Here is a 22,231-nt window from a genome sequence, read left to right as displayed (position 1 = left end):
GGATTTGCCAGGTTTATCTAATCTGAGTTATGTGGGCCAATCAGAAGTCCTCTGCTACTATCAAAAAACAAACTGTGGCACATGACTTACACTGTGTGAATCTGCCAGACTGCTAACTTGAGTTGTAAAATAAATATGGTACAATAAGGTACAGAAAATGTGCTTAGTTACTGAGTAGTGAATAAGGAACGACTAGATAGTTAATGGTTAGTTAATGAAGATTTCCTGAGTGACTGCGATTGAAGAACTGATGGTTAGTTATTGGTAAACAGACTGGGGGGTACTGTATTAATGAATCATTCGTTAATGCTTAGTTAATGAGGAGTTCCTGGGTGACTTTGATTGAAGCAATAGCCGCTTTCACACCAAGTACTTTGCCGTACTTAGTTCCCAGCACTTAGCCCCATGGATCTAAGAGCCGATCGCGCTCACACCGGAATAAATTCCCTGAGGGAAGGTTACGCAAATGAAGTCAGACGTCACTTCTTCTTCTTCTGCTTTGGGTTTACTGAGGCCGCAAACAAATTCACTGATTTGTTTTTGTGTAACACCTGAACACGATCTCCACATAAAGCTTTATTCATATTTGGCACAAACGTCCACTTAGACTCAACGATAAACTGATTAGAAATTGGTGGACCAGAGTAAAAGTACATTTTATCTCTTAGAAATATTATGAATAAAACAAGCTGTGGCTATTGCTATACACACCTAAGAGGTATGAAGAGATATGCCTAAGAGGATAAAATTATGAAACTTTGGACGGACAAAAATGTAAAGAGCAGCTTAAATGTTTGACTTGGGACAGTTCACTTAATTTGTCATCTTTTAGTTGTGTTTTTAATGCAAAGGCTTATAGCACTTTGAGCTACAATTAGGTGTGAAATGTGCCACACAAATATGGATATTATTGTTTTGTATTATATTATTATAACCTCCTCTCTCTCTGCAGGGCTGTGGCTTCAGTCACTCGTGGTATCTGTCGGTGTTCAGCGTGCTGTGCTGCCTGGGCATCGTCCTGTGTCTCGCCACCGCCGTCGCCGTGGAGTGGACCGGCCTCAAAGTGGCCAAAGAGCTCCACCACGACCTGCTCAACAAGATCATCCTGGCCCCCATGAGGTTTGACGCTCTCTCTGTGTGTGTGTGTGTGTGTGTGTGTGTGTGTGTGTGTGTGTGTGTGTGTGTGTGTGTGTGTGTGTGTGTGTGTGTGTGTGTGTGTGTGTGTGTGTGTGTGTGTGTGTGTGTGTGTGTGTGTGTGTGTGTGTGTGTGTGTGTGTGTGTGTTTGTGTTCACTGTAGCTCTGCCTCATGAAGTGTGCAGGAGGCAGAGAGATGAATGCTCACTGATACTGTGTGTGTGTGCTGGAACAGATCAATTAAACATGGAAACGCTGTTAAAAGCATCTTTGTTCGCCCCATTACCCAAGGCACCATCTGCTTTCCTTACATGGAGCCCAGGAGACATCACTTACATAAAGACGTCCGCATGCACATCAAAAACCTGCATGTAATGTATAGACTCACACACAGCTAAACAAACAGATGCATTTCACGTTAAATCATTTATTCAACCACCACATCTGAGAAGATTCATAAATATTGTCTTGTGGAAATCTCTGAAATATAATTATGGTATCTAAGGATTTAGTATATCATAGAAACAATCTGGGCAAATAAATGGTTTTGAAATGAAATCACTATTATAATTAAAAAAGGAAAATAGATTTCTGAGTGTTAATACATCTTTTTTATCCCTGCAGGCTGTTTGAGACGACTCCGCTCGGCAGCATCCTCAACAGGTTCTCCACAGACACCAACACCATCGACCAGCACATCCCCACCACCCTGGAGTGCCTGTCCCGCTCCACCCTGCTGTGTGTGTCCGCCCTGGGCGTCATCTCCTACGTGACCCCCGTCTTTCTCTTCGCCCTGCTGCCGCTCACCATCGCCTGCTACTTCATCCAGAAGTACTTCAGGGTGGCCTCCAGGTGAGTCGGCTCCCTGAGTCAGAGCATATAACAGAGGATTGTTTTTAATGTTCTTGTGTGAGAAATTAGACATTAGAAAATGTGAAAGAAGTAAGATCAGTTTGGGTTTCTCCACCTTTTTTAACATGCTTTTTGGCAGGCTTTGAAATTGCATTTTTATCATTATTTGAACTTTTAATTAACAAATAATTGAAGGGTTAAATAAATATAATTTTGAGGGAGAATATATTGAGTCACCCAATATAATTAACAGATTCCCCATAACGCACAGACATTTTGGGAAATAAATTTGATGTATGCTGTAAAAATGTTTGCCACTGGTTTCACCAACACTATAGTGTAATTATTTCCCACTAAACACATGCATGCCATGACCCACCGTCCAATGCAAGTGGCTGCACAGAAGTGGGATGCATGTCACAGTGACATTATCTTTCTTTTGTTTCATTATCGACCTTTTCAAATAATTTGAACTTTGCTACAGTTGATATTTCCCTCTGTCTTGTGGTCAGGGACCTGCAGCAGCTGGTGGACATCACCCAGCTCCCGTTGCTCTGCCACTTCTCTGAGACAGTGGAAGGTCTCACCACTATCAGGGCCCTCAGGTACATATCAGTAGATTCAACTACTTTAAGAAAATGAGCAATAAGAGCTGAGGATTACTGTTTGTATTAGCATTTCAAGTAATATAAGCATCTATATTAGGTTTATCTCCATTTTACTGATGGATTTACTTGTTACTTTAAATGAAATGTGTCTTTATGGTGACTAACAACATCTGTCCCAGGACTACAGATGAAAACTAGCCTCAAGGCTAACTGGCAGATTTGCATAAATGTGTATTACTTTGCACAAAGAGGAGGATTTAAACTCTAAATGTGCTTGTTGTTGCTTCATTTGGATGTTTGAGCTTTGCTGTTCAGAATGATGAAAGAGTTCAAACAAATATTAGTAATATATATCATTGTCAACACAGGTTAACACATTTAAGAAATTAGAAAATAAAGGAGTAATAGGTTAATGACTGCAAACTAGCAGGAAAAAAGTGTAGGCAGGACATAACACGTAGAAAAGTGAGACTGATATAAATGAGACATGTGCTTTTTTGATTGGCAGGTATGAGCCCCGGTTCAGACAGAGGTTACTTCAGTTCACGGACGCTCACAACATCGCCTCTGTCTTCCTCACGGCAGCCAACCGCTGGCTGGAGGTCCGCATGGTAAAGCCCCGTCCTCTGATCTGTTACTTACCCTCAGATCAGACCTGTTGACTGTTCGCCAGACAGCAGCTGCTTCACATTTCTGTTGATGTTGCTGGCTCCCTCTGTTGGGATTCTGAAAAACGGAATTGTTCCTCACTCTTTAATATCACACTCTACCTTCATGGTTATGAAACAGCTGCGTGCGGCATGCTGGTCATTTGGCCTCTCCTGTTTCAACATAACAGAGGTGTTAAGATATTGTATGTGTGTGTATGTGTGTGTTGGCAACAAACTAATCTGCGATAATGTATCTGCATCTATTTGTATTGTCCTAGCTGAATAATTGGGTGCCGTATTATCTTCCTGCTGTGAAGTTGATTTTGTCTCTGCAGGAGTATGTTGGAGCGTGTGTGGTGTTGGTGGCAGCCGTGGCCTCCATCACCAACTCTCTCTACAACGAGCTGTCCACTGGCCTGGTGGGGCTGGGCCTGACCTACGCACTCCTGGTGTGTGTGTGTGTGTGTGTGTGTGTGTGTGTGTGTGTGTGTGTGTGTGTGTGTGTGTGTGTGTGTGTGTGTGTGTGTGTGTGTGTGTGTGTGTGTGTGTGTGTGTGTGTGTGTGTGTGTGTGTGTGTGTGTGTGTGTGTGTGTGTGTGTGTGTGTGTGTGTGTGTGTGTGTGTGTGTGTGTGTGTGTGTGTGTGTGTGTGTGTGTGTGTGTGTGTGTGTGTGTGTGTGTTGGTTTTATAGCTTGTAAACTTGCACATTGTAAACTTGCACCTTTAAAGACGAATACAGGTGTTTTTAGCCAAACCTCCCCAAACGTGCAATTTGAAATAAAGTGTCATGTTCTGCATGAAGACATTCCCTGATTATATGGATTATTAATTTAAAAAAACATACAGCTTCAAAATATCACTTGCAACAGTTTAACCATTTCTTGTTCTTTTTATTTCTTGGGAGAGACACATGAAGAGATTTTAAAAAGGAGGATAAGATCAAGATGCATAATTAGCTGCTTTTTCACTTTTTTGTTCTTTCTGCAGAAAATACAAAACAGCTTTTGATTATATGATAATAAGTGAATTCAAAACACATTTGCTCTCTAGTTCTTCTTTTATAAAAACACAAGCTACAACATACATGATTTTAATAAAACGTAGGTCTTACTCAATACATGATTGTTATCCATTCAAAGTGAATGTGTCTCCAAAAGAGGATTTACTATTCTATAGATAAACTGAAAAGGTCTGTTTGATCTTATGTTACCTAAATCATTAGACCCTTTGACAAATTCCTAAAATAAAAAGCTAATTGAGTTAATGTCTGCCTACAGTAACATTTACCCTCCTCCTCCTCCTCCCTCTGTATCTCAGGTTTCCAACTACATGAACTGGATGGTGCGTAACCTGGCAGACATGGAGGTACAGCTTGGCTCGGTCAACAGGATTAACGGCCTGCTCAAAACGGAACCAGAGAGTTATGAAGGACTGCTCAGTGAGTGCAGCGACACACTCACAATGCCATCTTCACAAACAAATCATATCTGGTTTCTTGTCTGAGATTTACGCCTGGACATTTTCATTCATCATTGTCAACCAAAGAAGGTGTCATCATTATCATCATCATCATCATCATCATCCTCATCATGCCCGCTTATCAGCCTTTAAATAGCCTAATCTTACATTCATGTTTCATTTGATTCTGAAGGGATTTTTTCAAAGAGGCTAGTGACTTCCTGGCATTAAAACAAATTGTTAATTTCATTTAAACATCATCTATAAATAAATCGTGACGTGCTTTGCTTTTGCCTCAGCTGCGTCTCAGGTTCCTGACGGCTGGCCCGGGGAGGGAGAGATCCAGATCCAGAATCTGAGCGTCCGATACGACGCCACTCTGAAACCTGTACTCAAGAATGTCAACGCACACATCAACCCTGGACAGAAGGTAGCCAAACTCAGTAACCACAAGAACTCAAATGCAAACACCAGGTTAATATGATAAATGATTGAATTTCAGTGATGGTGAAGATGTGTTTGTTTTCAGGTGGGGATCTGTGGCTGGACAGGCAGCGGCAAATCCTCCTTCTCCTTAGCCTTCTTCCGCATGGTGGACATGTTTGAGGGTACAGTAAAATATTATGCTTCAATTCAATTTAGTGAAAGGTAGGTCAGAGAAAAGAGATACAGACACACAGACACACAGAGACACACAGACACACAGACAGATCACAGAAAAAGAAGTGTGTTCAGACATTAAAATACAATACTTAAAATAATTTAGTCGAAGTGGAAAAGAGAATAATTTTTTTTAATTTAAATAAAAAAATGTTATATCAAATATAAACAAAACAGTGTTAATATGCTGGATAATTAAAAATAAAAAGTAAAAAATACTACAGGATCCAAAAGTGTCAAAAATCCCAAATGTCACTGCTCTTTGTAGTGTAGTTTATGTGTAATGTGATTTTTTGTTCTATTACAGGGAGGATTGTGATCGATGACATCGACATCTCAAAGCTGCCGCTGCAGACCCTCAGGTCTCGCCTCTCCATCATCCTCCAAGACCCCATCCTGTTCAGCGGAGCCATCCGGTACAAACCTCAACATCAGGGTTCATAGCAGAGAGAGAAAGACACAGAACATCTCTAAAAACAGGGCCAGCTGGCAAACTGACACACTCTGAAACACTCACATGCAGCATGAGTAGGGCTGAGGGTCTGTAGATAAGAGGACATTCCTCTAAACTCCACCAGAGAGGTTTTATTTATAGACTCCAGCAGCAGTGACCATAAAAGCTGTGTCATGCTGGGCAAGAACAGATGAGACTACATTAAAGAGGCTGCATGATGCTGTCAGTGTGGGGTATCTCAGTTAAATTACATACAAATATACTTTAGTTTAATGCTTATTGAAATGTTTGGTCTCGGGGCTATGACCTTATCACTCCCCTAAGCATACACTAAACAGAGATCATGATGAAACTGTCACGACTTTACCTTCAATGTTAGTATGGAATGAAGAGAAGGCGTTTGTGTGTGTGTGTGTGTGTGTGTGTGTGTGTGTGTGTGTGTGTGTGTGTGTGTGTGTGTGTGTGTGTGTGTGTGTGTGTGTGTGTGTGTGTGTGTGTGTGTGTGTGTGTGTGTGTGTGTGTGTGTGTGTGTGTGTGTGTGTGTGTGTGTGTGTGTGTGTGTGTGTGTGTGTGTGTGTGTGTGTGTGTGTGTGTGTGTGTGTGTGTGTGTGTGTGTGTGTGTGTGTGTGTAGGTTCAATCTGGACCCGGAGCTGAAGGCGACAGAAGAGATGCTCTGGGAAGCTCTGGAGATTGCTCAGCTGAAGCCTATCGTTAAATCGCTGCCGGGAGGGCTGGGTGAGAACATATTTGTTTTGTAATGTTGGTGTGTGCCTAAATCGTTTTTTTGTAATGTGTGTGCCTAAATCGTTTTTTTGTAATGTGTGTGCCTAAATCGTTTTTTTGTAATGTGTGTGCCTAAATCGTTTTTTTGTAATGTGTGTGCCTAAAACATTTGCCCATATGTTCATAATTCAAATAAAAAAAATGATTATGATGGGATTTTTTTTCAGGGATCTGTACCAAACACAGAATTGTTCTAACATCTCTAGAATACAATTTGTAGCGGGACATCTCTGCAACACCACATAATTCAGAGTGGTATTTTGATGTAAATGTAGCTTTTTACATAATTCTGCCTTCGGGAATTTGGATATGGTACTATTACATATTGCGTATATTTTTTTGTATTCAGAGTAATTGTTCAGCTCTTCTCCGGTGTCCTGACACAGATTAGGCAGGCGGCTGTATCAGATGGATGAATCTTTGACCTCCCTTCCCCAGCTGTAGTCTGTGCGTGGCAGCTCCACCCTGCACAGTTTCACAGGCACATTATTCTTAGTAGGCTTCAGGTCACGGTTCTGACATGACAGTGACTCTCACCTTCAGATCAGATATAATCTGAGGGCCATGTTCCATTTTGACAGATGCAACCTACATATGTGGTGAATGCTTGGTATGCTGATGCATGGGCCTCCTCTCTGCCCAGAGTCTTATTTTAGCTGCGGTCAGTCTGCAGTGTATCACCTTTATGTCTGTCACCCTCTAAACGTCCTTCTTATAAATGATCAGAGCAACCGCTCACTGCTCTGGTGGGATAACAGACTGCTTCAGTCCATGTGACACTGGCAGATGTGTGTGTGTCGGTCTGTGAGAGGTTCAAACTGCACCACTCACCGCTTTAGTTTTCATATACTAGAGCCAAGATATTGATCAGGGTTTAATGGCTACTTAGGTTTGCCCTTTAATTATGTGATAGTTACAATTAAGAGTCTAATGTCGCATTTAAAGTGGACTAATCTTAACTGCAGTGAGTTCTAAAGGGTGCACAGTTTGAATAATATAGTTTGTGAATATAAACTTTGTTATAATAACAGAATATATTAATTCAACGCTAAACACACACAAATATTTTCATTTTCTTCCCCAAATGATAGTAAAATAATCATTTAATCAGCAAACACAGCAATTTTCCCATGGTTGATGTGTATCTCTTTACTATTTAACTGCCCAATAAGGTTGAACATCTCTAGAACTCAAAACACAAACTGATAAATCGCTGGAATTGAATTTTTAAGTATAATGTAAGACTTGGCATCATTCATAACACAGAGATGTGAATGGAAAATCAATAGGATATGTATGTGGAAGCTAAGAGTTAAAGGCCAATCAATTTGCCCTCTCATTTAGTTGAAAGCATAACGTCGTGCCAATGTCACGTGTCAGCAGTTCAAATCTGCCCGCCTGTATATTAATGTACGTAAGATAAATTAATATTAATATTGATGTGTTTTGTTTGCTGTATTATAATTGTTTCTTCTGCAGATGCCATGGTGACAGAGGGAGGAGAGAACTTCAGTCAGGGTCAGAGACAGCTGTTCTGTCTGGCCCGAGCCTTCGTCAGGAAGAGCAGCATCCTCATCATGGACGAAGCCACTGCGTCCATCGACATGGCAACGGTCTGTGTGTGTCAGTGTGTGTCAGTGTGTCAGGGCATACAGAGGGAAATGGTGCAGGGTGGGTTCTTTTAAAGTCAGTGATATTAGCTAAATTGCAATGAATATTTCAGTCCTTAATATAACTCGATACTGGAGTCCACTGAAGTCAAGTCATCGATTTTCTTTCACTGCAGTAAAAGTAGGTTTTTTTGTTCCTCTTAGAGCTCTTAAACAGGAAGTCAATAAATGTTTGCTGGAAAAATGTGCAGATACCCTGAAATAACTAAAGAGATATTTGTTGTAGATGTACAATCTGCAACTGAATCAACTGATCATATAGAAACATTTTGATATAAAAATGGATTTAATTATAATTATGTTAACTGTTAGTCAATTTATTTGAAGATATTATGTAATTATGGTATTGATACCGGGTTCTGATCAGGTCTTGGTTACAGTCTGAAACCGATGCGTTGGTAATGAATAGGAGAATAAAAAGGAAGACGGAGTGGAGGTGTGTAACTCAGAAAGAGAGGGTGAACATATTATACTGGCTTTTTTTATGACATACTATGTCACTATACTATACTAGCTATTAATTTTACCAACACAACATATCTACTTTCATGTTGTACTATACTTACATTTTCTTACATAATATGCTTACTTTTTATATCGTTTTATCAATTATACTATCAAATGTGTCTGTAATGAAATGTTAACAGTGTTCCCCAGTGTATTGATATTATTAAGTGTTGCCTGAAATTGAATAGCACACAAATAAATACTATATACTCCTGGGACCCAGCCCATTGACAAATGTCCATTGTAGTGGACATTTAGTTAACATGCATCTCCTTTTACTCTTTTGAGGTACAGCAATCCCTGCTGTGCTGTACAGAGGACATCCTGGGCTTTCCAGTGATATGTCATTGGTTAAAATTGCATGCTGGGAAGTTCCTCTTTCTTTTCATCCAAAATGACTGGCATACCAAAAACAACATTTTATAGAAGCAGGAGGAGAAGTCAAATATTGTTTAATAATTGTTATTTTTACCATAAAAATCATACATGTTCTTGTTTATTAACATGTGAGGAACTATATAATTAGTTCTGGAAGCAATTCAATAATTCAAGTTTTGAAATAGCAGCTCTTTTATAAATGGACCCTCTTCATGCACTTAATGACTCAATATTGTTGCAGGAGACGGAACTGAAGCAGACATTTTCTGAGATTCAGATTTGGAGCTCTCAGATGATGAGAGATGAGGCTTTCACACCTGGGATAGAAGAGGGTGAAGAAGAAGGGGGGGGGGGAAGATGCAGGAGGCTCCATGAGCACACAGATATAGACATAGAGACGGATAGGGACGAGGGGGAAAGACATGTCCCTCTGTGGGCCAAGACTGGCACGCATGTCTTATTGTTGTTTTTATTTTAAGTGGAGCCATGAGAAATGAGAATTGCCTCAGGAATGTAAGCTTTGTTTCTATGAGCAGGTCAAATGGAGACCACATCCATAAAACTAGCCAAGATGATCATACAGCCCGTGCCGACTGGAGTCAATGAGGTACTTTCCCAGTACATTGACTACAGGTCTTTGAAGATCTGGAAAGATTCAACAAAAAACAAACTAGTTTTTTTGTAACCAAATAAATGGCAATGTTCAGATCAATTACTCATTTATGTTTTAAATAAAGGTGAATGTATTATTTTATTAATATCACTCTATAACCCTAATACGTTACATAGTCTATCTGTTCATTTTGGCTGTCTTTTCAAACTAAAATGGTCCCGACGTCCTCTACAGTGGACATACTGTAACATTTAAAAATGTAATTACATTTAAAAAGTCTAAATTGCAAGATGTTTTTTTAACCCTAAATAGGTAGAAAATAAAGAAGATTGGAAAACATTTGTTTTCCTCGGTTCCCAGGAGGATATGATGTGGTCAAAACCGTATAAGATGACATAGTAGAGTTTATGATATCAACACAATATAGTAAAATAAAGTACAGTATGAGGTATAGTATAGGGTGCAATGCAATAAGGATATGGAGTGTAACACAGTGTTAAACAGGGCAACAGAACATGTACGCTTTTCCAATGGACTTTTATTTTTGCTTCATTTACTTTGTCCTTGATTGTGAACCTTCGTCTGTCCCCACAGGAGAGCATCCTGCAGAAGGTGGTGATGACCGCTTTTGCTGACCGGACAGTGGTCACTATAGCAGTGAGTATCTCCCCCCCCACTGTGCCAGGCAGTAACAGTAAAACACGCAGCGCTCCCTTTCCCCCTGAGAGCGCTGACCTTCCTCCTGCTGATGCAGTTCCTGTAAAGTGATGCAAAGCAGCAGTGTGGACAAAAACAAAAACACATTTTTTTTGGACTGTTTCCTGAAAGGTAAGAGAGAGGGGAAATCAGAGAAGAGGCTAAACTTATTGGACAATTTTGCGACTGGGTTCTTCACATAATTTCATGATGAAATAAAGATAACCCAGGGATATTAAAATGTAATAACTCTTCACTTCAGATGAGATGAACTTGTGAGAAAAAAGGAAGGGCAACCAGAAACCTGTGATGACTTTAAAAAGCAGCGGAGGAACATTTTCCTCAGCCAGACTCTCATTTCATCTCTTTCTTTAGTGTAACAGCAAGTTGCGTGTGTATTTCATAGACTGGTATTTCATTAAGTTGTGTAAACATTATTTTTTTCTCCCCCTCCCTCCTCAGCATCGCGTCCACACCATCCTGAATGCCGACCTGGTGATTGTGATGAAGCGGGGGGTGATCCAGGAGTACGACCGGCCCGAGGCCCTGCTGGAGAAGGAGGACAGCGTCTTCGGAGCCTTCGTGCGAGCAGACAAATAGCACAAGAACAGAAAGTGAGAAGAAGCATTAGAGGAAGACATTCAAAGTGCAATTGTCCCATGAAAGATATATCAGAAGATATATCTTTTAATTTTTTAATCATGTTGTATAATATTTGTACATAAAATAGTTAATTATTTGATAATAAAAGATAAAAATATCATTAACATGTGTGTTTCTTTGGTTGGGGCTGTTTTGAAAAAGATATTGGATGGAGAATTTGTTGTGCTTGTGTGACAGAAAAGTTATGACCTGTACAAAACACATAAATCACTGGCCGATGCAGGGTGAACATGAGCTGAGGGATACATGATGCCGGTGGGCAAAGAGCCAAAACACCGCATAGTATCATTTTATACTCAGACGCGTCAGAGTGGGAGGAGCAGCTGCTGGCTGACTTATATTCGAAAGTTATATGCCTTTCAAAGGAAAACAGTGGCTTGTAAAATAAAGTTTCCATGGGTGGTGTTGAAAGAGAAATGAGAGGGAAGAAACCCCAGGATGGGAGTTTAATTAGAAAACTAGATCTGGGTCCTATGGGTGAACAGCCGGCTTTCTATTCTTCTTAAGCCAAGTTTATATCGAAAAGCCTGAGGGTGATTTTCCATAGTGTCCTATATTTAACCCATTACATACTCAAAGCGTAAGCTGCCTGTGGCTGCCCAACTAAACACATCTTTTAATGTGTGATGGGCCTACTGCATTGAAAATCACAGGAAGGGCAGCACAGAGATGGTGGACGGGAGGGGGGGGGGCACCTCCTCTCCACCTCTCCTCGTCTCCATCTCACGTTACCGAGCTTTAGTGAAGTGGCAGAGTCAGCACAGAGCCAACTGTGCCACTAAAGGCTGCCTTCTCACCCAAAGGTGCTCAAAGTCAGCCAGAGGCCCATTATGCTCCTGCACCTCTCACTTAATGCGCACCATCAGTGAGTGGATTCACGGTGGGACGGGGCGGCGCGTTGATACATTCCCGGTGTGTCGGTGGGTGCTGTGAGTGACGGGGGCAGCTGCGGAGCTGAAAAAAGTTTTTTTCTCCTGGGACTTCGCGCCTGATCTAGAGGCAACGTGAGGAGCGCACATACCTCCAGAAAACGGACATGACCCTCCGTCCTACACCCGACAGCTGCTGAGGAGCTCGGCTGGTAAAAACAGGCATTGGCATAAAGATAAATATTTCCCTTTTCATGGGACTATAGTATGGGAGCGCTATGTTGTCCAGGAAAGGACTCATTCCTGAGGATTACTTGCTCACACGTTTGGCTGAGAATGTCCAGCAGCCAAAGTTTAAAGCCAAACCAAGGAAAGCTCGATTTGTCGCCAAGAATGGCACCTGCAATGTAGCGCACACCAACATCCGAGAGCAGGGTCGATTCTTGCAGGACGTCTTCACAACTCTGGTGGATTTAAAATGGCTCCACACGCTCATCATTTTCACCATGTCCTTCCTGTGCAGCTGGCTCCTCTTTGGGATGATCTGGTGGCTCATTGCCTTTGCGCACGGCGACTTGCACCAGACAGACGAAGAGTTTGTCCCGTGCGTAACGAACATCCACTCCTTCTCCTCCGCTTTCCTCTTCTCCATAGAGGTGCAGGTGACCATCGGCTTTGGGGGCCGGATGGTCACGGAGGAATGCGTATCTGCCATCGTCGTCCTGATCATACAGAACATCGTCGGGCTGCTCATTAACGCCATTATGCTTGGCTGCATCTTCATGAAAACTGCGCAGGCCCATCGGCGCGCAGAGACGCTCATTTTCAGCAAGCACGCAGTCATCTCCGTGCGGAACAACAAACTGTGCTTCATGATCCGCATCGGGGACCTGAGAAAAAGCATGATCATCAGCGCCACCGTACGGCTGCAGGTGGTCCGGAGCACCTCCACACAGGAGGGCGACGTGGTGCCTCTGGACCAGGTGGACATCCACATGGATAACCCGGTGGGCACCAATGGCATCTTCCTGGTGTCCCCGCTAATTATCTGTCACGTGATCGACAAGGACAGCCCTCTGTATTCGATGTCAGCTTTCGACCTGCAGCACGAGAACGTGGAGGTGGTGGCCGTGCTGGAGGGGGTGGTGGAGACCACGGGCATCACCATGCAGGCCAGGACATCCTATGTGTCGGAGGAGATCCTGTGGGGGCAGCGCTTCGTGCCCACAGTCTCGGAGGAGGATGGCATGTACGCGGTGGACTACTCCAAGTTCGGGAACACGATGAAGGTCCCGACTCCCTCCTGCAGCGCCAAGAAGCTGGACGATGTGGGAGGCATCGCGCGCTTTAAGCTGAACGAGGGCGTAACCTTGCGGGCGACCGTGAGAAGGCGGCGGGCCTCCGTGGCCTCCCGCAGGTCCCGGATGGAAATGTAAAGATTTTTAATTGACAAATATGATTTTATAATTAATATATGTTGCTCTTATCGGTAATCCACATCACAGTTATATTATGCAGTCAGATATACGCACATCAACAAGCTTTTACTCAGGGTTAGTGTGACCATGCACATAGATTGCACTGAGAATAACAGGTTATTTATTTGTACCCGTAGGTAGATTCTGTTTGCAGTTTCTTATAAAAACAGGGGAGTTCTGGTACCCAGAATGAAAAGAAAGTCCAGTTTGGATGAGTTTGATTTCTTTGTTTTAATCAAAAGTGGCTGCATGTATTTATAAGCAATAAATAATAATAATTCTCAAATTAATAAGTGTGTTGTTTATAAGGAGTCTTAATCATGATTTGTAAAAAGGACAACGATTAATATTTTTTTCAAGCAGAAAATAACTTTAAATTGGTAAAGAAATCGAGACAAAGATCTATGCAATACATTTGTATAATGTCATAAATCGTCACTGTCGATAGATAAACTTTCCTGTCTGATTTATTGTTTTAGTTCTACTCACAACAGAGCAAAAAAGGAATATTTCCAACAGCAGAGGCTTAGATTTTCTGACTTCTTCTCCCTAGTAGGATTCAAATCTTCAAAAACGCAATCCTACAGTTCCCATAATGCAACCATCTATTCATTTGACCCTCCCTTCCTGGTTGACCTCCGTCCCTTTCAAAACATACCCCAGCAGTCTGGGGTACAAAGCTCCTTCAGTAACAGAACATATTAGAAACTGTGTTTACAAACCGATCAGCACTCCTCATGACCTGTGAACTGTGAACTAAGTTGAGTTCCCTTTTAAAAATAGCAGTGTTTATGAGGCTGAGCACAAGACGCTCATGTTTCCTTCGTCCTGAATAATTGACACACTGATAAAAAAAGACACAGACACAAGATGGCATTTCTCTCTTTTATTAGATTATAATCCGCAGAGCTTAAAATATTAAATTGCTTTTAACTTAGTTAATAATTAAAATACATAAAAAAGAGAGCCAAAACTGAAGAACCCTGCAAAAAAAATAAAAATAAAAAATAAATAAAAAAGGAGAATTATAAACCCAATCCTCCTCCATACAGAGGCTATGTCTGATAGAACCCGAATGTGATTCTTTGTACAGTAAAGTCCAAGCAGACTGTGCATTTTCTATACATGTGTAATGATACCATTATTGTTATTATCTCTGAACTAATCTTCCTCTGATAATCTTTTTTAAAAAGCAAATTGTAAAAGGGGAGAGGTCAAACAAAGTGGAGATTTGTGTTATTTTGCACTGGGAGTACTGGTGACTGTTACACAGCAGAGCAGCTCCACACCATCCACTCCCACCCCTCTGTCTGTCTCCATCTCTGCCTCTGTGGGCCTGCAGACATTACCTCATGTCTTTGTCCTTTTGTGCTGCTGGAGCGGGTGGAGGTGGTGTTGTTTTTTGTGGGGGGGCTTCTGCTATGCTGAACACCAGCAAACAGCTCTGACTCAGCCTCAGTCTGTCTGAAAGCATCAGCTCTCTGATCAGATTAAATATCTCACATACAATCATTATTTTTGTCTTCTCCCTGTGTCTGTGACCTTCTCTTTATGTGTGCTGCCCTCTAGAGGTGGGCTCTGGGACATGTTTGTTAGGGGCAATGTGACTATAGTTAAACACCATCAACATCTCTCATGAAGGACTGAGCAGTCTGGTGGAAAAGGGACCGAGAATAGGGGAAATAAAGAGTTACATTCTCTCTGGCAGCAGTGACGTATCTCTCAGGTCCTGAGTAGGAAGCGCTTTAATCATCCCCCACAAAAACAACCCAAACAGTGATTGGCTAGTATCGCCCCGCCAGGCAGCAATGTGGCTCCCTATTGGCCAGCGTAGTGGCCGTGCGCCAGCAGGGAGGAGGGGACCCCTCTCTCCACACATCGACAGCACTGTACAATAGTAGGTTGAAGCAAAGCAGAGCCCCCTTCCTGTACTGTATGTTAGGTAGAGGTCAGAGGGAGGTGAAGGGACACACTGCACCCCCCTCCCACAAAAAAAAATAAAACTTCAACAAAATGAAAGTGAAATAAAACCAAAAAAAATAAAACATACACATACTTTTTGTTCCTAGTTTAAACTGCAGAGAAGATGGGAGGGATTTGCCCCTGGGAGGAACGCTCACGCCAATTCCTGCTGGCGTGACAAACCCCTCCCCGCCACCCCAAACCCCTCGAAACCCCCCCCACCCCCCCACCCCCCTTCCTTCCTTCCGGCTGGTAGGATGGTGTTGTAGCGAAATATAAGGGAAGTGGAAGGTCTCTTAAGTCCTGCTGGCGCCCAGGAAGGGGGCCAGGCTGTCTTTCCTTCTCTCTATCTGATCTTCAATCACCCCGGGGCTGATGTCTCGCCGCCGCCCCCCCCCCCACGCTCATCTCTCCGTCACATGGTTTTGTGAAGAAGGGGAGGGCGCCGAGTCTGGGGCGGAAGGTGCTGGGGTGGGCGCGGGTGGCGGGGCGGGGGCGCAGAGGATTTCGGACAGGTCGTCCATGATACAGGTCTCCTTGGGGTCGACCAGGTTGAATTCCCTTACGAAAATGATGAAATGTGCATACAGAGTGTTCAAGTGGCCCTGCAGGTCCAGAGCCACCGTCTCTTTAAAGTGCGACCAGTAGAGGTGAGCCAGCACGTGGAACAGGTACCGGCAGATCTTCTTCACCAAGGACTCGAAGGAGTTAGGGAACTCTTTGCCTGAAGAGAAAAGAAAACAGGAGAGACAGGATTAGGCACAATATTCACCATGAGGGAGATTAAAGGACTGCTGGTGTTTTAGAGTTTTGTAAATTGCCATTCGAAAAACCTGTACAATCAAAAAGTGGTCACATTTACATTAAAAAAGAGGAAAACAAAAAGAAGAAGAGTTCCTTTGCCCTTTAAAACATTATTCAAAGCCTTATTAATTGATATACTAATATTCCCTCAAACAATCAAAATATGTCAATTTATGATCCAGATCCAGATAATTGTAATAAGCCTTTCTTAAAAAATATTTTTTTAAAAACAAACTAAATAAACAATCAATTGACGAGGAAGTAATCGGCAGATTAAACGACAGGGAAAATGATTGTGAAATGCTATAAATATAATCAATATCCTTATGTTTAACTAGTCATTGACTCCATCTGAGGCGGCAGGGGGCAGTAGGGGGCAGCAGAACCACAGCAGATACTTCTAGCAGGCAGTAACCTTCAGAGGAAAACTCACCATATTTTGTGGGAAAGATTTCCTCATCTGTGACCAGTTTCTGACAAAGACTCATTACGAAGTCGACGTATTGTGGAGCAGTGCACTTCGTCTTCTTCCCCCTCTCGTCATACCAGTAGTATATTCTAAAAAGAGAAAAAAAACAACATGAATCCCTGTATCACAAATACATTGCAAAATACCATGCAAGACATATCACTGTGGGACATGATACTGTTACACAACTGTGGTTTATTAATCATAGTGAATGTCTTATATCAAATATACTTGTGGTTTAAGACAAGGCGGTGCATTTCCTGGTGATGAAATGTATTCAAGCAGGAACAAAAACAACATGCAGGTGGCCTATGAGACATCCCTTATTTCCTCATTTAGGGAAAACCCATTGTCTAAGTGCCTTCTTGCTTTATAAATGACTCGGTGCAGATTAAGATATGGTCTAGCTGCACTACAACACATCCTTATCCAGATATCATGATTCATTCTGGTGGACTCTCTCAGCTCCCTGAACCGGAGCTTTTATTTCAAGATTGTGAAAAATTCCTGTTGTTCCTGCTGTTACAGGACCCCCCCCCCCTCCCCTCGATCCCTCTGCTGATCAAATGTTTCCGGAGGGGATGACCCAGATAGCTGAAGTGTAGGCGGGCGGATCAGAGTTATAGTTAACAAATGTCAATCAGCAGGTCAGAGGGACAGAGCCAGTCACGCTAGAAGGTCACCAGACACCTTAGGAAGAGGATGAAGGAGCTAACCAGGGACTAGTAACCACGGAGACAATAGACCAGCTGAGTGACCCGCAATCTGGAGAGGTCGATTCATAAACTGATGAGAAATGTGCATGCAGGTGTTTCTGTGGGCAATTAGAGGGTCCGGGAGGCAGTGGGGCAAACATTACAAATCCTGAGGAATGTAAGGGGTCCACATACCTGACCCTGCTGACCACCAGATTCACTCAGGATTAGACTGTTTGTGTGTGGGAGTGACGCTGACTAACCTACAAACACTCCGACATGATGAAACCTTGGCACAAACAATATAAACAATTCTACGGAGGACAGTTTACTTACTGTTGATGAACAGATTGGTTAAGGCAGGAAAGGATTATATTAAATGTATTAAACTTTTAAAAATCTGTCTTATTGTATTGTTTTCTCTCTTTCTTTATTCTATACTGTTTGTATAACCGTATATCATGTCATCTCCTATTCCCCCTCCAATCTCCAATAAATTGTTTCTGTTTATGTTATGATGTTTATTAGGGATGCACCGAATATTCGGCCGCCGAAAATTATCGGCCGAAAATTGTTAAAAAGGCCCTTTCGGCTTTTTAACCATTTCCTGAACCATTTCCTGAACAATTTTCATTGTGAGTTATAATTCACCATCTCAGGTTATCATTAGGGGGAAATGACAGCAGCACAGTGTTCAATATATTGTACTTTCGGTATCTAAATGATACAATGTTGTTTACATTGCTCATGAAATTGTAATTTAATTTGTAATTGATTGTGGATTTTGTATCCAGTTTTCACTTTATGTATCTTTATACAATGTTTACTACTTTGTTTATGAGGACAGACAGCCTTATTTAGATTCTTGAAATTAAATTGTAATTTAATTTGTAAATAGTTACATTCATGTGGATTTATCCAGTTTGCACATTTGTATGCATGCACTTATAGTTGCATTTGTTGTTGTTGAAGGCCTGGCTGTTAGTCTTTATTTACACTATTTTGTTGTAGGCTTACTGGCCTAGATGTTTATTTTAAAGCACCTTGGCTTTGTTCTGAATGCACTTTGTTGTAGTTATCCTACAGAGAAAAGAAAATGCACTTGACTTGAAATTAACGTACTGTATGCATTCAAAAGTGCTGAATAAATGTTTTATGGACCCATAATAGTGATTATTATTTAAGTTAAGTTTTGCCATAATCATGTCTTTTTCCATAATCAGGTAGCTGAACAACATTGGTAAAAAATGTATACATTATATATATATATATATATATATATATATATATATATATATATTTCTATTAATCATTTTCGGCCTTTCGGCATTCGGTTTTCGGCCAACTGTTTCCTATTTTCGGTATCGGTTTCGGCCAAGAATCTCCCATTCGGTGCACCCCTAATGTTTATAAGTGATGATGAAATGGGAAGGGGGGCCCACTGTGCAGTCTATATGTTTAAGGGATGTGATAAAAGAAATACAACACAACAAGCTGTGTCTGATTCACACCCCAAGGAGAAAAGTTTAGGTAAACAGATTAAATGATTGAGTTTAATGACTAGCTTAATGTTTCGCAAAGTCTTTGCAAATAGGGAATTAAATATTTGATAGGGGATTTGTAAATGACTCTTGGTAAATGGGCTATAAGAACCCGACGCTAATGAACAGTGTGAGCACACACATCTCAAACACACATCTATTCCCCCTCCCATACAAAATGAGTCTAAATAGCTACAAAATGGTTCCGTTCCCTCATAGCTCATGGAAACATTTTCTTCCAAAAATAGTGCTGAGCTCTGCCTTCGGGCAGGGGCACTGACGCTGCTGCGACTGTGGCTCAGTTCACCACAGAAAAGGGGGGGGGGGGGGGGGCAGCAGGTCCTGCACAGGCAGGAAAGGGTGGGGTGCTGGACAGTGGGCAGTGGGGAAGGTTCAATCATAGACCGTGTGCCTCCACTAAGAAACAGTTTTATTGAATTCATTACCATTTAAGTGTAATCTGGGGTGGAGCTGTGAGAAGAACTCAAATGTTTTAAAGAATTGCGTCTGTTTTCCTTGGGTCAATAGAGACTGCAAACAAAAAAATGTTAATCCGCACTGCTCTCTCCTCTCTCCACACACTGCTTTCTCCTCTCTCCACACACTGCTCTCTCCTCTCTCCACACACTGCAGGCGAAGCCCTCTGGCTTCTAGCATTTGCTCAGGGTGTTGGTTCGTAGCAGCAGCTAAAGGTGACAGCAGTGGAAAGATCAACTGTTGACTGAGAGGTTAACTCATGACTCTCAGCAAACCTGTCACATATGTGTCATCATTACTCAATGAATGTGTTGTTTGTCATCGGTGCCTTTGTCATATTTGCACATGCGCTAGTAGACCGCATGTAATGTGTTAGGAGCTGTGTAGCGAGTGTTGTGGGGAATCAGGTTTTTCCAGCCTTCAGTGTACACGGGGGCAATGACGGAGACGAGAGCTCACACATAAAGACGCACCCCGCCCCGACAGGGCGAACGAGTTGGATAAATGCTTACAGTCAGTCGCCTCCCCTTCTGGTAGCTTGGCATGAATTGCCCTCCATGTGATGATCCTTTAACATTAACCACTGCAGAGGCATGTGCTGTTTTACCGCGCAAAGAAGCGTCTAACTGACTTTTATTAACCATTAATTAACCATCATTCAACCTCCTAAAAACATCACAGGCCGTTTTTCTGAGGAATCTGCCCAGTGAGTTATTGGCAGCCCCATTGCTGGCATTAGCATATTAACTAATGTCCTGAGGTTAATGGCTGACTTTTTTGGTCACAGTTTGATCACTGCACTCCATCTAGGGAGTTTTTGTGAAGTGGCTATAATGATGTTGGCAGACTTCATGTACCAGCAAGAAACACAGCCTGGACCAAAAGGGATGAAAGGTGAAGCATGCATGTATCACCAGGATGTCTTTGTTTATTTATTTGTGTATCTCTAACTGCTCTACTAAGGGCTCAGATGCAGCAGCTTCACTGTCTGTGTTTGAAACTAAATGATGTCAAGGGGTAAAAAAACAGTCCGGTGCCTTGCTCAAGGGCACCACGGCAGGGCAGGAGGTGAACTGGGACCTCTCCAAGTAGCAGTCCACACTCAATATTTTAGGTCTGGTCGGGGACTTGAACCGGCAACCCTACAGCTCCCAGTCCAAGCCCCTACTGACTGAGCAACTGCCGATGAGTAGGGACATTGGCAATAAGGATATTCCGAAACACTTATAGGGGTTTTTGCTTGTGTTTTGCGGCATAAACAATTGAAAACTTAACAAATAGTTTTTAAAAAAGTCTTGTTCCGGGTCAAACCTGTGTGTGTAGCTTTGGCTGTTAAGGAAAAGAGGGAATCGGGTCTTAAAACAACCCACTTCCTTTGAGTTACTCAGACTGCTGAGCTCCATAGTGGATTATAGTTTTGAGACTTTAATACGCAGTGCTGGATCACAGCTAGCATGGAGACACAATGTACATACTAAATGTACAAAGGCCTTTAGGTAAATAAACAGCTCACCGCAGTATGCAGACTCTGCATGCTGCACATTCCAGGACTATGTTGGACGTGCAAAGACTCAAATGAACCTGAGAGCACCCTCTGTGAGCCGTCCCTCGCTGACCAGGGAAACATCCCATGATGAATTAACCAATTTCTGATAAATAAACCAATGGAGCGCGGCAGGTGAGCGATGAATAAACCAAAAGCTCCGGAGATAACTTACGTGTTGCAGGCCGTCATGGCTTGACAGGTTTCTCCAGTGCAGAACTCTGAGATGGTGCTGTACTGCAGGTTGATAAGATTGAAGAATGTTGTTGCTGTAGCAAAGAGAAACAGACATTTTGTTGTAAGTCGGTGTCTCATTTGTTATGCAGGAATAACTCAGTGTTGACACTAAAATAACAGCACAGAATGATGTGAATAACTCAAATACTGCCTGAACTTCAAAGAGGACTGTGTACTTTTCTACTGCATCTATCACTGTGATCAATGGGAAAGCAACATGCACACCAATACATCACATACTCTAACAGCGTGTGAGGAAAAATGAAAATAATAAGAAGTGGTTGCAGCTTCCACAAGCGTTTAAGTTGCTGTTCCAGTCACTTAAACCTGAAACAGGTATTTCTGCCAGAAGGGAAACTCCTACAGAGCCTGCTCTGCTGAAAACTGTCAGTGTGGATGTTGTTAGAGTAAACGTAATCATCTATGACATGCTGAACATTTTGAATTACATGAATTATGAAGGAAATATGAAGCTTCACAGGATACACCTTCTGATTAACCTGCATCTTATGATGTTAAATAAGGTGCAACAATCTACGTTAAAGTTAAAGAAATGATCCAATTCTGAAAAAAGTATACTGTTTGTTTACACGAGTTGGAAGAAGGACATGGCTCCAGTCATTATTGATTTTGTTAACCAAACTATTTAATTAAAAGAAAGCTCAGCCATTATTTTTTTGTTCAAGATAAATCCCAATTAGTATTAGACACAATTTGATACAAGTCAGCTTACATAACTTCTCATTACAAAACATTAACATGTGAAAACATGTCCTATCTTTAAAAAAAAAAACAAGAACGCTTGTTTTTCTTAATTTTCCCTCACACTGGTTTGCATATGTTATCGAAAACAAAGGGAGGGAGACGGATGATTCTCAATAGGACAACTATATATGTCAATATGAGTTAAAAGGCTGAAGCCGGCAGTAGTAGCTGGTGTTTAATGAAGCGCTGTGCGGTGTTGTTGGGACCAGACTCGATGCGGTGCCAGGCCTGGATCGTGTTATGGGCTTGGCTCTGTCAGAGCTG

At 42.0% G+C, this 22,231-nt stretch overlaps 3 protein-coding genes across 8 annotated transcripts in view; 2 read left to right on the top strand and 1 right to left on the bottom strand.

Annotated features, from left to right (window-relative positions):
* abcc8 (ATP-binding cassette, sub-family C (CFTR/MRP), member 8) overlaps nt 1-11,231 on the top strand; it is a 68,937-nt gene extending 57,706 nt beyond the window's left edge. Inside the window, 13 exon segments of the mRNA XM_079680446.1 lie at nt 953-1,119; nt 1,760-1,987; nt 2,500-2,592; nt 3,104-3,206; nt 3,581-3,694; nt 4,562-4,682; nt 5,002-5,132; nt 5,232-5,310; nt 5,670-5,778; nt 6,449-6,552; nt 8,080-8,213; nt 10,363-10,425; nt 10,927-11,231. Coding sequence (XP_079536572.1) covers nt 953-1,119; nt 1,760-1,987; nt 2,500-2,592; nt 3,104-3,206; nt 3,581-3,694; nt 4,562-4,682; nt 5,002-5,132; nt 5,232-5,310; nt 5,670-5,778; nt 6,449-6,552; nt 8,080-8,213; nt 10,363-10,425; nt 10,927-11,064 — 1,584 coding nt within the window. The 3' untranslated portion in view covers nt 11,065-11,231.
* A 696-nt stretch (nt 11,232-11,927) lies between these two features.
* kcnj11 (potassium inwardly rectifying channel subfamily J member 11) lies at nt 11,928-15,224 on the top strand. The gene has a single exon (XM_079685180.1). The coding sequence runs from the start codon at nt 12,275-12,277 to the stop codon at nt 13,430-13,432; it is 1,158 nt and encodes a 385-aa protein (XP_079541306.1). The 5' UTR covers nt 11,928-12,274; the 3' UTR covers nt 13,433-15,224.
* Nucleotides 14,346-22,231, bottom strand: part of mob2a (MOB kinase activator 2a) — a 59,223-nt gene continuing 51,337 nt past the window's right edge. For all 6 annotated transcript variants that reach the window (XM_079685182.1, XM_079685186.1, XM_079685184.1 and 3 more), the window contains 3 exons: nt 21,141-21,234; nt 16,674-16,798; nt 14,346-16,160 (listed from right to left, as the gene is read on the bottom strand). In XM_079685182.1, coding sequence (XP_079541308.1) covers nt 15,841-16,160; nt 16,674-16,798; nt 21,141-21,234 — 539 coding nt within the window. In that variant the 3' untranslated portion in view covers nt 14,346-15,840. The remainder of the gene's footprint in view (nt 16,161-16,673; nt 16,799-21,140; nt 21,235-22,231) is intronic.

The sequence above is a fragment of the Notothenia rossii genome (genome assembly GCF_949606895.1).
Source record: "Notothenia rossii genome assembly, chromosome: 5".
NCBI classification, from domain to species: Eukaryota; Metazoa; Chordata; class Actinopteri; order Perciformes; family Nototheniidae; genus Notothenia; species Notothenia rossii.
The sequence above is the reverse complement of the archived record's forward strand: the minus strand, read 5'-3'. Positions and strand labels throughout refer to the sequence as shown.